The 15,749-nt window shown below is 47.7% G+C and overlaps 1 protein-coding gene across 1 annotated transcript in view; it reads right to left on the bottom strand.

Annotated features, from left to right (window-relative positions):
• Nucleotides 1-6,364: 6,364 nt before the first annotated feature.
• Nucleotides 6,365-15,749, bottom strand: part of ANKS6 (ankyrin repeat and sterile alpha motif domain containing 6) — a 68,970-nt gene continuing 59,585 nt past the window's right edge. The window contains exons 15-16 of the mRNA XM_006863192.1: nucleotides 13,411-13,507; nucleotides 6,365-6,438 (exon numbers count right to left, since the gene is read on the bottom strand). Coding sequence (XP_006863254.1) covers nucleotides 6,365-6,438; nucleotides 13,411-13,507 — 171 coding nt within the window. The remainder of the gene's footprint in view (nucleotides 6,439-13,410; nucleotides 13,508-15,749) is intronic.

Consider the following 15,749-nt stretch of genomic DNA (forward strand, 5'->3'; position numbering starts at 1 on the left):
ATCTAGCGATTAATCCCTTGTCAAATTTAGATATTGCAAATATCTTCTCCTAATTCATTAACTGTGTGTAAAAAAGAAATATTTAATACTTATGTAACCAAATTTATTAATTTTTTTGTACCTAAGGGCCTTATGCTTTCTGCATCTTGTTTAGTAAATCTGTTCTGATTGACCAGCTCTGTGACCTTGGGAAGGTCATGTCCCCTCAGGTTCCTGTATTGCAATTCTATAAGCTTGTAACTAACTAGAGAGAGAGAGGATGAGTCTTGGTCTTTTCTTCAGATCATCTTTAAGGCCCAATCTTAGGCTGTTGCCTAGAGAGTGTTCTCTGTCTCTATCTCCCAGGCTGAGTAGTCACCATGGAAAGGCATTGTGTTTGTTTGGTGGTGTTTTTTTTTTGAGATGTTAACTTCCCAGAGAATGTACTAGACATTTTAATCACAAACAACACCACAGCTGGATAACAAGACAGAATATGAAGGAAAGATGCAAAACCAGTTTCTAACCCAGGTTCTTCTCAGAGAAATGCAAGCAAGAAAAGGAAGTAAATAAGTTGAAAGCGTTCCTCAGCTCTCACTTTTCTCAAGTCATAAACAAAACAAAATTTAAAAAACAACCCACTGCCATTGAGTCAATTCAAATCCCAGCAACCAGACAAGACAAAATAGGACCGCACCTTAGGATTTCCAAAACGAAGGCTTCCCGAGAGCAGACGCCTCATCTTTTCCCCATGAAGCCACTGGTGAGTTTGAGCCACTCACCTTGAGGTCAGTAGCCCAACACTTAAACCACTGTACTACCAGGGACCCTTGAGGGAATATCATTCATTTTAATTTCCATAATTTCTTAAAGGTTCAGAGAGTGACACATCTCAGAGTTGTAGAGAGCCTTGGGTTCAGGTGTCAGACCCCAGTTCACCATGCAGTTTTATTTGTGATTTTTTACAAGTCACTCACCTCTGTGAGTGATCGTTCATCCTGCCTGGGAAGCAGGATTTACCAGTTATACCTTTTTTTTTTTTTTTTTTAAGCAATAGAAATGCATTTCAAATTTTATAGATTTTTAAAGCAGCTACCATGAGCTAGGCACATATTCTTGCAACATAAGCCTTATAAGAACCACAGACGAGGGATTTATTATTCCCAATTTACAGATGGGAAGAGTGAGGTTTAGAAGTATTAAGTGACGTCCTCAAGCTCAGGCAGCTAGGACAAGCTATGCCCCTGCCCTTAGGTGGACTGGAAACATGGGGCTATTTGGTGTGGAGGCTTTGGCTCTTCTATTTTGTAATTCTCAAGTTCTTAGTCCCTGGGTGATACGCTTGGCTGCCAACAAAAAGTTTGGAGATTCGAGACCATTCAGAGACACCTTGGAAGAGAAGCCTGGCAACTGGCAATCTACTTACAAAAGATTAGCCATGGAAACCATTATGAGGCACATGTAGATTCTGACACACATGGGATTGTCATGGGTAGAAAGTGACTCGATGACACTGGTACTGGTATCAGACTGAAACATTAAACTCCTGGGAAGTGTGTAAAAAGCCACAGATGCATCTGCCTACTTTGCGCACGAAGTTAGAGACGAATTTCAGATGGTGCTGCTCTAGACCCCTCTGCCCTCAGTTTAGGAGCTCACACAACCCCAGCAGTCCCGGGGACCCTCAAATATGCCTGCTGAGGCCCGGGGGCTCCCCTGAGATATTGAGGAGGTGGTTCCTATTGCTCAGGAAGAAGGATGGGAGGGCTTCACCTACCCAAAGAGACAGCAGGCTAGTGAAAATCACCCTGAGGATGAGGCTTCCCATCAACATGGTCCTCGGTGACACGTGGGGAGAAGGATCCCCCAGGGGCAGGGCTTCCCCTTATTCCCTTGGGTCCAGGAAAAATGTACAGCTTTCCAGGGCCCCACTCTGCTCCCAGGAGGTGACATTTCCTATGAGCCAGCCAGTGGACATAGGACAGAGGTGCTTGAATGTAAAGGCTGGGGATCTGAAGGGTGGCTGGTGACTGGGGGTGCACACAGCCATGGGTATGCACTCTGTCGTGGCTGCCCCTGAGTGTCCCCCATCAGCTTATGCTCAGGGTCCTGGACTGTTACTGGGGACAGTGGCCGCACATGCCCCCTACCCTTGACACTGGTCAGAGATCATTTCCCTCCAAGCCCCAAACATAGGAACCCCAAGTCCCAGTTGACAAGGAGCTGAAGGGCCAATGCCGATGACTTTCAACTCAGGTTCATGACAGCTGAGTTGAAACAAGGCACTGGACTAACCCAGGAGCAGTGGGCATCTTTTCTTTTCCTTAGGGCATGGTTGCCATGCCACAGAATGTCAGAAGTGGAAGGAACCGCAGAAGTGACCAAACAGACCCTGCTTTATGGTGTACACGGGAAGCAGGCTAAGAGTGGGCAGGTGTGTCTGCACAGTGGGCAGCAGCCACCCGGGGATGAATATCCCACGAGCTCCCTGCTCTGATGGCTCCTGGTAGCCTCCAGGAGAAATAAGACCACTGCTGGATTTGGAGGCTGCACTGAAATTAGGATGTTCCTCTAGATGGCATGGTCCTCTTGTTCTTACATCCTCACCCTGATCCATTTGGAGTTCTTACAGAAATCTTTCTTCTCCCAAGAAAACAATCAAGAAATGATGGTTTCCTGTGTTGGATCCCTGGGAGTTATAAGACTCAAGGCATGCTCTGCTTCTTTTCTTGCAGAGCCCATGGGGAACCAGAGAAATCCCAAGCTTAATGTTTCCCGGGGAGCAGTTCTACGATGCTGGAACAAGTATCAAAGGAAGATGCATTTGGTGAAGTGGAAAGGCAGAGTAAAGAGACAGAGTGCAAGTCTGTTTCGTCACTTATTTGCTATGTGACCTTGGACCAGCCCTGACCTCTCTAGGCCTGTTGTATTACCCAGAATTTGGAGGGAAGGAAGCAGGCTGTAGACTCTCCCAGCTTTAGCTCTCTGATGGGACCCTGTGCTCGCAGTGCCTGAGCAGGGTGAAGTCTCCTAACAGTGTTTGCACTTCCATTTACGCTCACATCTACTAAGTGTGTGTCCACAGGTCTCCATGAGAGAAAGCTACCTGTTAAGACGCTGCTGCTCCCCAGGGTGCTTGGTCCAGATCTGACCATGGACATCATGGGGTAAGAGGAAAAATTCCCATGCTGCTTTGGGCTGACGTGACTGCAAGAGGATGATGTTAATTCTGCTGTTTATAGAAATAAGTCCAGTGTGAGTCGAGGCTTTTTGGTGTTTAAAACCAGATGGTATTTCCTGCCTTGATCAGCTTCAGCGCTTTGGTTCCCATGGCAACCCCAAAGTTCCACCTACTGCAACTTATCCGTTCTCCCAAGCTTCTTCCTCTCCCACCATTGTGCCAGGGTCCCTGGAGAATAAAGCCACTAACTTAGTGTATGCCCAGCACTTTACAGTTGACCACACACTCCAGCCTTTATTACATCACATAAGCCTAAAAACAACCTTCAAAAACTTTCAAATTCAACAGCCGTCGAGTCGGTTCTGACTCATAGCGACCCTGTATAGGGTTTCAGAGACTGTAAATCTTTACAGGAGCAGAAAGCCTCATCTTTCTCCCGAGAGCAGTTTGACCTTCCCACCTTGCAGTAAGCAGTCCAGTGCTTGTCCCACAGTGCCACTAGGGATGCATCACTAAGAGTAAGTGCTGTTCTGGCCACATCACAGATAGATCACTAACTGCAGATAGATCTCTCCAGCTGCACAGCGGCCTTGCCAGGACTCTACCCATGGTGTGGTATGCCTGCATCTCCAGTGGGGCCACTATGCTGGGATGAATATGGAAAGTGATTGCTTACTACCCATAAATGGTCAGTTCCATCGATATATAGCCTAGATCAAGGGGTGGGTCTTTAGGAAAGTTACTTAACTTCTCTTCGTCTCATTTTCCTCATCTATAAAATGAGGCAGTGTGATGGTACCTCCTTAATAGGGTAGACAAGAGGATAAAATTCACTGACAAGCATGCAGAACTATAAGTGCTTACTGGATTTAAAGGGCCATCTGAGAAGCCTGGGTGTGAATCTCAGTTCTCCCCTTACTATCCACAGAGCTCTCAGATGTTGCAGGTGGTATGATGAATGCACTGCAGCTGCTCCTGTTTCCCAGGGGATCTTACGAAAATGCAGGTTCTGGCTTAATAACCAGGAGGAGGGTTTGCATTCCTTACAGTCCCCAGGAGACACAGGAACTGTTCCTCTGGGGACCACACTTTGAGCAGCAAGGCTGTGGCTGATAAAACACCTTGAAAATGTTATTCACAATGAATGCTGCAGACTGCTCTGTGTCCCAGATTGCAAGCTCAGTGGAAAGCTCTAGAACCTTGGAGAGCAGCCAGCAGGGCATCAACTCAGTGGTTGTTGGTAAGTGCTGTCAAGTCCAGTCCGACTTAGAGCAACCCTGTATAGGGTTTCCAAGGAGCGGCTGGTGAGTTCGAGCCACTGGCCTTACCATTCAAACCGATCTTGTGGTCCAGTGCTTATCCTACGGCACCACACCAGGACTGCACCCAATGGTGGTTATGGTGGTTAAGTGCCATCTAGTCGGTTATGACTCACAGCAACCAGTATAGTGTTTCTGAGAAGTGGCTGGTGACTTTGAACCACCGACTTCAAACCATCCTTGAGGTTGAGTGCTTATCCTATGGTGCCACTCCCAGGGATTGTTGCTCAGTGCCATCAAGTCGGTGCCAACCCATAGTGACCTTGTATAAGGTTTTGGAGGAGCGGCTGGTGAGCTTGAACTGCCGACCTTGCAGTTCAAATCAACTTTACAGTCAAGCGCATTAGCCCACAGCGCCACACCAGTCCTGGTGATGCTATGGGTTAGGCATTGGGCTGCTAATCAAAAGATCAGTGGTTCAAACTCCCCAGCTGCTCTGAGGGAGAAAGATGAAACTGCACTGTAAAGATTTAGTCTCAGAAACCCTGTAGTATCGCTAGGAGTCCGCATGGAGTTGATGGCAGGGGCTACCCCATCTACTTCTCACAACAGCCCATGAGTGGGGACTGCTGCCACCCCTACTAGGCCCCATGCACACTGGAACCCCCCTACAGGCCCTACTGAAAGCCATCCCTGATCTTGAGGTACTCAACGGAGGAAGTCAAACCATCACTGGTTTATACCTTGTACATCAATTACATGGGCAATTCCTAAAAAAAATAAGAATGCACTTTTTAAATTTAAAATTCAATGTGACCCAGGAAAGCTAAGTGACCCACATTTAACCACATGGAAGTGGGTCCAAGTGGAGTGATTAGGCAGTTCTAAAGAACAGTCCGCAATTGGTGAGGTTTTGGGTCCAATTCTTTCTTTACTATGTATTCTGGCTTCCACGATGGCAGTTTGTAAATTAGGTGTGTTAATTGTTATCCAATAAACAAATATTTTCCATTCATTCTTGCAATAAATTTGGCCCAGTGTGCCCCTGGCCCTTGTCCCAGACCTGTAACCCAGCCTGCTACCAGTTTGGGCTTCCTTAGCGGGACTTGGATGAGTACCGCCCCCAGCAAAGCACAGCTTTCCCTGCACTGCAGTGGGGAAGAGATGCTCACCTGGCCCAGAACTCCAGGAGTGGGACAGAAAAGGAATGATTTAAAACCTGATGGACAGTCATATTGCTCTTCAATGCCACTGAGTTGGTTCTGACTCATAGGGACCCTGTTTAGGGTTTCGGAGCACGGCTGGTGGGTTTGAACTGAGGACCTTGTTGTTCACAGTCCTGCGCTGACCCTACAGGGCCACACCAGGTAGTGTCAATGCTAACATGCTCTGCTAATCAAAAGGCTGGCAGTTCAAGTTCACCAGAGGAGCCTCAGAAGAAAAGCCTGGATATCGATTTCTGAATTCTCCCTCCCAGCTCCCACTGACCACCTAATGGAGCACGGTTCTATTCTGACACATGAGTCGGAGCTGGCTTGAGGGCAACGAGTAGTCCTGGACACAGCATGCTTGGATTACCCCAGCTACTCCTCACAATAGCCTGTGAGCGGGGACTGCTGCCACCCCCACTCGAACACAAGCTCTGCACAGTAGGGACTCTGCGTAGATGTGCTCCAGCAGAACCCACTGAGTGAACACCTGTCCTTTCAGGGATGAAGTGCAGCACCCACACTGCCATATGGCAGACCTGTGGCCCCAGGGGCCCCGCAGGAATTCCCTCAGAGGACTCAGGCTCTTGACTATTATCCCAGCATGGCCTGGGGCACCCTTGCTGACGAAGCCAACCTAGAGAAGCTGCCGGTGTACTCGCTCTGGCTCTAGTCCCTGCCTCACTGCTGAGGCACCTCTCCACGTATGCACAGCTGGGGCATGTTAAAGCCCCTTCTCACAGGTGGGGTCCCCCAGGAGGCTGGGTCTGAGATAGCACGTTGTTTAAGAGAGTGGCCTTGGCATTCATACCTGTGGACAGGAGGAGACAGCTAGGGCAAAGGGAGAAGCTGGCTTCAAAGCAGCCTCAGCAGAGGTGCCAGGGGTGGTGGCTGAGGTTGGGGGAGCAAAGAGAAGTGGGAGTTGCTCTCAGGCATCAACCGTTGAAAGTCCCTCAGAGCGGGTGTCCATGCCAACGCTTAAGCGGTTCTCAAAACACTCATTTGCGGACTCAGAGGGAGTGTTTTTGATTGTGATGAAAGTGGAGAAAATTATTCCGCTGAAAGAGCTGCGAGCCAGTGAAGCGGGGACGCTCTGAGGCACTTTGAAAAGGGAAATGAGAATCGGGGAAGTGGCAAGAGGGCATGGAGCACACAGGAAGGGGCTCACCTATCCCTGCTCCTGGGTGTCCCCTTGCTCATTCACTCAGCACTTTCTGTGCTGGGCTCTGGGGCACAGGCCTGAGAGCCTCAGTCCAGAGAGCCCCTCACTTCCATTGTAATACAAAGGGAGGCTGAGGATGATTACATGTTTTCACACCGGGGCAGGTAGAGAAGATGGAGGAGACTGTCTGGAGAGGAGAGGGAGGCCTGTGGACCATGAGCTCCTTTAAACAGGCTTTCAGTCAGCGCCCAAAGGATTGACCTTTTGGATTTCACATACTACCACTACCACCCCTCCCAGAAGCAGGGGCGCCGTAACTCAGAACCCAGGCCTCCCCTGTAAAATGAACACATTCAGTGGCAGACACATCCCTGCTTCATGCTGGTTCTCACAACACCTCCACCTGGTGTTGGAGTTTGGGAACCATGAACTTGAGCGTCTCCACCCAAAGTCTAATTTCTTCCTCCAGCCAAGCTGACACATGTCACCCAGCCTCTGTACCAGGTGCTGCCTGCCAGGACTTTCTTCCTAAGGAAGAGCTGGTGCTGCCCTTCAGTGCTCCCTTAACACCCCCCCCCACCCCCCCCCAGGGTCCATGCTCTGCCCACCAGGCCTCCCTCACAACCCTCCGGACTGGGCCTCCACCTGCCAATTCAGACACAGAGAGGGCCTGGGGAGGAGGGTTTACAAGAACTCTTACCATGTAGGAGTCTTAAAAGAAACAAAGGGACTCTCCAAGCTATTTACAGTTATTCAGAAAACCTCTATCCCAGAAAAAAAAAACAAAAACAAAAACAACCCATGATAAAACAAGCTTGCCCAGGCTAAACATTTTATCTATTGGCTTTGTTGTTGGCTGGTCTACATTCTGTGGAGAATAGGGGCTCTGAGGTGAGACTGGCACTCAAACCGTTTGTGGACAGTATGCCCTTGGTAAAGGGAGCATCTGTGGGCTGTGGTGGCCACTGGGGGAATGGGACTGTGAAGGCTGCCTCTCAGGGCTGCGGAGTGAAGGTGAGGTATCAGCAGTGCCCGGCACATCACAGGTACGTGCTCCATTAGAGCGGTCACTGGAAGAAATCAGAACAGCGCTTTATGCTCTTGATGAACAAAATCAAAGTGAGAAGACAAAGTCAACATTATTTAATAGGTGCCATTTGGCAAACAAAAATCTCCCAGAGAATTGAGTCTCTGTGTGGAAATAACACTAAAGAGGAGGACTTGGTGGAGAACAGATGGCGACTGGAGGGCTGAAGTAAAACGTTGTCTTGGTCTCTTCTGCCTCTCATAGATGAAGTGGCCCTGCTGAGGACTCAGGGGAAAGCCACACCCCAACCCAGCACTGGGGGTGGAAGGCCAAGATGGGGGAGCAGCAAGATGGGGACAAGGGCTCCCTGAAGAGGATGGCATTCTCTGTGTCCATCACTCCTGGAACGGGGACTTGAGAGTTTGTACCTCCTCACTGGAACAGGGCTCTGAGGAACCCAGGGTGGGGAGAGTGATGTGGTCTCCACTTCAGGAAGAAACCCCAGTGGGGGTCCCAAGCTGAAGACAAGAGAAGTGGGCTTTGTACTCTGTTGCTGCTGCTATGTGCCACCCAGTCAGTTCCGACTCACAGCAACCCTGTATAGGGTTTCTGAGGCTATACATCTTTACAGAAGCAGAAAGCCTCACATGTTTCCTGTGGAGTGGCTGGTGGATTCGAGCTATTGACCTTATGGTTAGCAGCCCAATGCATAACCAACTATGCTACCAGGGCTCCTTCTATAAGTGGTTATTTCCCTTTAGTTGTCCCCAGGCCTTGGTGAATCAATGCCTACTTGGGTTGGCTGCTTAGCTGAGGGGTCACTGGGTGGTACAAATGGTTAACGTGCTCAGCTATGAAGTGAAAGGCTGGCAGTTCAAGTTCACCCAGACGCACCTCAGAAGAGCGGTCTGGTGATCTACTTCTGAAACCACAGACAGCAGAAACACCACGGAGCGCAGTCCGGCTCTGATACACACCGGGTTGCCATGAACTGGAATCAACTCCTGGGTAACTTGCTCTCAGCTGAGCGGCTGAAATCAGGCAGAGCACATAGAGAGGCCATAGCCCAAGGTCACTTGAAGCTGGGCAAGTCCTCAAGAACTATCTGAAAATGAGTGATAAACCCCCATGGGAGGTGACTCGCCACCTAGCCACCCAGGGAGAAGATGCTCTGAGACAGCTCTGCAGGATTTGGTATCAACTTCATTAGGGAAAACAACAGGTCTCCACAGGTGTGTGAACAGGACCAACTGGTTAATAAGACACAAATATCTGGCATGATAATCATGATGCAGTGGAATAATGCGCTGGGCTGTAAGGTCAGTATGAACCACAAGGTCCATGGTTCAAGCTCACCAGCCGCTTCTTGGTAACCCTATACAGGGTCACTATGAGTCGGGACTGACTTGATGGCACATCACTACCATTAAACATTTCAAAAAAATGGCACATCACTACCATTAAACCGACTCCACGGCACATCACTACCATTAAACATTTCAAAGAAAAGTTAAGAAACAAATATTGGGAAAACAAGTATCCAACGTCCTCCCCTACCACCTCCTGTGGTGGCTTGCAGGTAGCTGCAGTTCTAGGAGTGATGGGGCTGATACTTCAAATAACAGCAATGACACCGGTGGTGGACAAATTCTAGAGCTTCCAGACTAAGAGAGAGATGAAGAGGAAATGCCTGACAATCTACTTCCAAAAATTAGCCCATGAAACCCTTTGATTCACAACAGTAGACTGTCTAAAACAGAGCAGAAGAGGAGCCCTGGAGGTCGGAAGTCATTCAAAATACACAGTGGCTCCAGCAATGGACCTAAACTTGTCAACAATTATGAGATGGGCAGAGACCGGGCAACATCTCATCCTGTTGCCGTACATGGGGTCACCATGAGTCAGAGCCAACTCCACGACAACCAACCACCACCTACTCCTGGATGTGATACTATTAATACAGCATTTACTCTGTACCAGTGTCCTAGCTAAGCGTCACACACACATGATACGTGAAGGTATTTTATCACATGGGCACTATGTCAAAAAGTACTGCTACAAAATCAGAAAAACCGTTATTAAGCAAAAATATCAGAACGTGAAGCAACTGCTTCTTGACATCAACTCCATCTAGGTCTGTACACTTGTGAAGGCAGCGTTCCCATCTCGCTAGCCCTTTCCAGAATTCACCACGCTTTGATGTACACCACGTCAAAACAACAGTTTTGGCATTCTCAAGGCTCAAAGCCAGTTTCTTGTAAATGTTGAGTTTTGGGAACAAAAAGAAGCCTGAAGAGGCTAGAGCAGGACTGGAGGGGGGATGGGTTAAGGTTTCCCAATAAAATTCTCACAGTCCTTGTTACCTTCCAAACCATGAGCATGTGCATTGTGATGGGAAAAAATTCCTCCGCACAACTTTCCTGGCCTTTTTCTTACCTACAGTTTTCTATGTTCTTAAAACTTCTTTATAATGAGCCCCATGATCTTCCTTTGTGCTTTGAGAAAATCTATCAAGATTATCCCTTGGAATACCCAAAAACAGTCACCATAGCCTTCTGAGCTGACCTCTCTACTTTTTATTTAATTGGCCCAGCAGATCCAGAAGCCACTGCTTTGATTAGAACCTTTTTTGGAGGCGCCTAATAAGACAAAGACAAGTGTATTAGTGAACTGGTCTGCGGCCATTCATTGATTGTAGACATGTTTAAACACGTTTTGTTTGGGACAAACCCACGCATGTATGAACTGACACCCCAGAAGCAACATTTTTTCACTTGCCCTTGAGGTAATCTACGAGTGTTATATGCTGGCTGCCTTTGCACATGCTGCTCTTCCTTCTGGGGAGAGCTTTCTCCTCCTCGCCCATCAGCCCTGTGCCCAGCCCAGCTCCAGCACTCTCTCCTGCAGGACCTGGCCCAGCCCCACCCTGAGCCATAGACCAGGGCTTTCTCTGTGCTGCATGCGCAAGATATCGCAATGTTTTATTGATGTGCTTGTCTCCTCTAAGATACAGTGAGTTCCTTGAGGGCAGATATGAGTCTTTTTCATCTCTGAATCCAAAGCACAGGATACATGCTCAGTAAACGTTCAGTGAATAAAAGAATGAAAAAGCAAGCATTCTCCTTGCAATTCTAGCTGGCCTCCAAATAACAGTCTGGTGCTGATGCAAGGAAGCTTGGGCTGGCGTTGGGAGCTTCTCACTAGTCAGAGGGACTTGAGCACTCAACACGCACCAGGTGGGGTGCTGCACAACAGCTGGAAAACAGCACCCTCCACCCTTCAGAGACCCTCGGGATGGCAGTGTTCCAAGCAGAGTACCAAACACCTCAAGGTCAGGAGACCCTCTCACCCAGGCATCCTAGTGGGGCATTTACAAAAATTTCAGTCCCATAGAACTAGTTCAGTGGACTAATGGACCACATGAATATCAATCTCTAGGCCTTGAGACCTAGATGGCATCTTTCTGCCACTACCAAGTGCTCAGAAAGAGACCATATTGGGAGGTCCAGAACAAAATTCAGACTCATAAAAAAGACGAGGTTTACTGATCAGAATAGACTGGGGGCACCCTCAAGGTAAGGGCCCTTTGACACCCTCCATGTCTGGAAATGAACTCATCCTCACGGCTCAATTTTCAGCCGAACAATAGACGGAGATTCTGAAGGGAACAATAACGTCAGAGGGGGAGGCACAGCCATTTGCAACCAGAAGGGCAACATCTACCCAAGGACACAGTTCAGAAGGTTAAGGAAGAAGGAGAGATGGAAACAGGAAACACAGGAGGAAGTGCAGTAAGTGACGTTACACTGTGACGACTGCAATCAATGAGATGGAACAAAATGTATGTGAGTTGTTGAATGGACAACTGATCTGCTTTGTAATCCTTCACCCAATTCACAACAAAAAGTTAGCTAACAGTCTGCCAGTAGTGGCTAAAATGAACCTGTTCTGCCTCCAGGCAGGTGGTATCTCAGCATCTGCAGATGGAGAAGGGGAGTGCCCAATGGTCAGCAGGAGGGCAGAGGATGGGCACTACGAGGCTCTGGGCCATGCAGTAACAAGGCCTGGAAAGGCCAGTGGAAGGGAAAGGGTAATTATGGCCTGGAGACAGATGAGCCCCAGCACCCCCCACGGGGACCAGCACATGGCCCAGAGCTGTCACAGCCGAGATTAGCATTCTCTAGAGGCTGCCATCTCTGTGGTACTTCTTGAGGGTCAAGTCCTTTCTCCACACTGGTTCCAAGTTCAATTAAGGCCACATAGCTGGCAAGTCACAGAGCTGGATTTGAACTTAGACCCTGAGTCCAGAGTCCAAGCTCTTCCCACTGTTCCATGCTGCCTTTAGTGCTGGGAGCACCCACGTACACATCTTCACTTGCCTGTCGAGATCCTCAAGGTAAAGGACTGGCCTGGCTCATCTCTGTCCCCCAGCATCAATAACATACAATAGAAATACAGCAACTGCTGGCTGAATGGATTATGCATTGGAAAATACTTCAGAAAGCTACTGGTTTTTAAAAGCTTGAGCCAAATCTAATCTAACAGCACATGAAAAACCACACAGGTCAATTTCCTCTTAATGAGCACAGTGTTAACAGAGCGCAGACAGTGATGGCTCAGTAGTACAATGGTCACCTTCCAGGCTAGAGATCCAGGTTCAATTCCTGGCCAATGTACCTCATGAGCACATACCATCTTTCCATTTATGAAAGGCTGTGTCACTACGATGCTGAGCAGTTGCCACCATCACACTAAGAGAGACAAGAAGGTAAGGTCTGGCAATCTACTTCCAAAAAAACCAGTCAGTGAAAACCCATGGAGCACACAGTTCTACTTGGACACCCCTGGGATCATCCATGTTGACTCAATGGCAACTGATTTAACTGGTGTCTTCTCCATGATCCCTTCCCTACTGACAGAGAGAAGCAAAGGTGCTAAGGCCTTCAGGGATAGCAGAGACAAGACAGGGGAGATGGGTGTCTGAATCATTGTGCGGATCCACCAGCCAACCCGGAACATTCCTACCGACTGTTGTGAGAGTGGATCAACCATGAACACCCCAATAACTGTTCTGAGAGTGAGAATCAACCAGGAACACCACGACCGACTGTTGTGAGCGTGAGGAGCAACTCTGCTTTGTTTGTTTTAGCCACAAAGCAATTTAAGGAGCAGGGAGTGTGTTATGGATTGAATTGCATTCCCTCCCCCAACAAAACATGAGAACCCTGCTTTCTTCCTTAATCTGCTCTTCTGTATCTCAAAGGAGATTACACAAGAAAGCAGAGAAAAGGGAAGACAGATACCATGCCACATGGACAATGCCAAGTGACCAAGGAACAGCTAAAAACAGACAAGGTAAGACAGAAAACGCCTTTCCCTGAATCCAGACTTCTAGCCTCCTGAACTGTGAGAACATAAATATCTGTTTGTTAAGGCACCCCCACTTTTGGTATCTGTACAGCAGCATTAGAGAACAAAGACATGCCCAGGATGAGGGACCACAGCTGCTACAGCAAAGACTTGCAGAGAAGGGAGGGGTCATACTGGGCCTCAGCAACCTCACTCTGGTGACCATGGGGAGGAGGATCACCCACAGGGATTGTTTCCAGGAGTCCTGGTGTTGCTGGCGCTGCTCTCAAAGGAGGAATGGAAGTTGTGAATGGTTTCCTGTAAAATTTGTCTCTCTCGTCCCTGTGGAAGAAATTGAAAACACAGAAAGTCCTGTTAAGTCTCCTAACCATTAATTCAATTGACACAGGGCTGTTAATGCCCAACTCATACTCGAAAAACCCATGGGTATCTTGGGGAAAATAAATCATTTAATTGAAGAGTACTGAGGTTAATAAAAAGAGTCAGAAACTCCCCCAGAACCCACAAGCACAGCATGTCAGTGCTGGAGAGGTCCAATTCCTGGAAGAGGCCAGTGAGCAGGACCAACCTGGCCCAGGACGCATGGTCTTTCCAGACCTCAGATTTGAGGGAGCTCAGGGGAGCTGAACTTTCTTTGCCTTTGTTTCCTCCTTTCCACAAGATGTCAGTCTCCTTTTCATATTGAGTCACTTCCTACCCCACTCCTGCAACACGTACCCCTACACACACATTTTGAGATGGGAAAGAGAAGGGATGTGGATAGTTACGCCTAGAGTTCATCTGAGTTGAATACCTGGCTGACAGCAGTATATACAAGTTAAAACCAGACTAGAATCAAACAGCCTGTGTTCAAATCCTGTCTCTCCTATGTAAGTGCTAGATGATCTTGAGCTAGCTAGATCTCTCTGGACCTCAGTTTACTAATCTGTAAAATGGGGGTAATAAAAGGGCCTCAAATGGTTGCAATTAAGCATTAAGTTGCAAATAAACACTGAGCTAAAATATTATTTATTTTATATGTTAATTGTATATGATATATATATATATGGAGTCCTGGTGTGGCACTGTAAGATAAGCACCAGACTGCTAACTGCGAGTTCGGTGGTTCAAACTCACCAGCTGCTCCTCAGATTCATAGTGGTTTCAATTAACAGCAACCCTGTACAGGGTTTCTGAGGAGTGGCTGGTGGATCTGGACTACCAACCTTCAGTTAGCAGTCTGGAGCCTTTGCTACAGCACCACAGGACTCTCTCATATTATAGATATACATATACACGTGCATATATGTATACATGTAAAAACACTATGGTGGTGGTGGTTATGTGCCATGGAGTCTGTTCTGACTCACAGTGAACCTGTACAGGGTTTCTGAGGCTGTAAATCTTTACAGGAGCAGAAAGCCTCTTATTCCCGCGGAACAGCTGGTAGTTTCGAACTACCTTTTGGTTCGCAGCCCTATTCGTAACCACTATGCTACCAGAGCTCCTTACATACATACAAATATATATACACATATGTACACAGATAGATAGATAGATAGGTAGGTAGATAGATAGATAGAAAGACAGATAGACACACAAATAGATAGATAGCCCTGGTGTGGTGCTGAGAGTTATTGCACTAGACTGCAAAGTTGGTTTGACCTGAAAGGCCAGGAGTCCAAGTTCACCAGCCACTCCTCAGAAACCCTATACAGAGTTGCTACGGGTCGGAACAGACTCAACAGCACTAACAACTACAACAAGAGCAAAAAAGAAGGGCTCTGCATGTGGTTAAAGCATTTGGCTATTAACAGGAAGGTTGGTGGTTTGAACCCACCTGCTGCTCTGTGAGAGAAAGCTGTGGCAGTCTGTTTCCATAAAGATTGGCAGCCGTGGAAACCGCATAGGGAAGTTGTGCTCTGTCCTACAGAGTCACTGTGACTTAGAATCATCAACTGGAAGGCAGTGGAGTTTGGGAATTAACAGTGAAAAATTTTTTTAAATCCTGAATGAGTCTGGACTTCAAACTTTCTTTTCTTTCATTTCACAAACGCCTTACGCCCCAGAGTGGTCCCTCTCCAGATCCCCAAGCAGGAACCCCTGTGCTAAGGAGGCTTTCTATGCACCTGAGATTCTTCCTTTATGACAAGCCGCTCAAGTAACTTAAAATAAGCTGGATCAAAGGGGAAAAACATAGAGCAAGATTTCAAATTCTCATGGAACCCAGACTTTCTGGAGTCATTGAGGCTGGATAAAGCCCTGAAACTAATGCCCTGAGATAGTCATTAAACTGTAGTTAGAAATAGTCCCTGAATTAACTGTGACAGTCACAACTGTAATTGTAGAAGAGTTGAAACTAAAAGGGGTGAGTAGTTAATCTTTCATTTCAGGAACAGAGGATCCCAGGTCCATCAAGAAGGAAGAGTATGAGTGGAGCGTGAGAGCCTACCTAGAAAAGCGGATACAGCAGAGGCAGAGGCATGGAGAGACAGGATCTAGGCCCATGGACTGAGTAAGGTTGTGTGCTGTGGGCAGAAGACTGGCTTACAGATGCCCTTTGGATATATATATATATATATAT

This window comes from Chrysochloris asiatica, unplaced genomic scaffold, assembly GCF_000296735.1.
Source record: "Chrysochloris asiatica unplaced genomic scaffold, ChrAsi1.0 scaffold00053, whole genome shotgun sequence".
NCBI lineage: Eukaryota > Metazoa > Chordata > Mammalia > Afrosoricida > Chrysochloridae > Chrysochloris > Chrysochloris asiatica.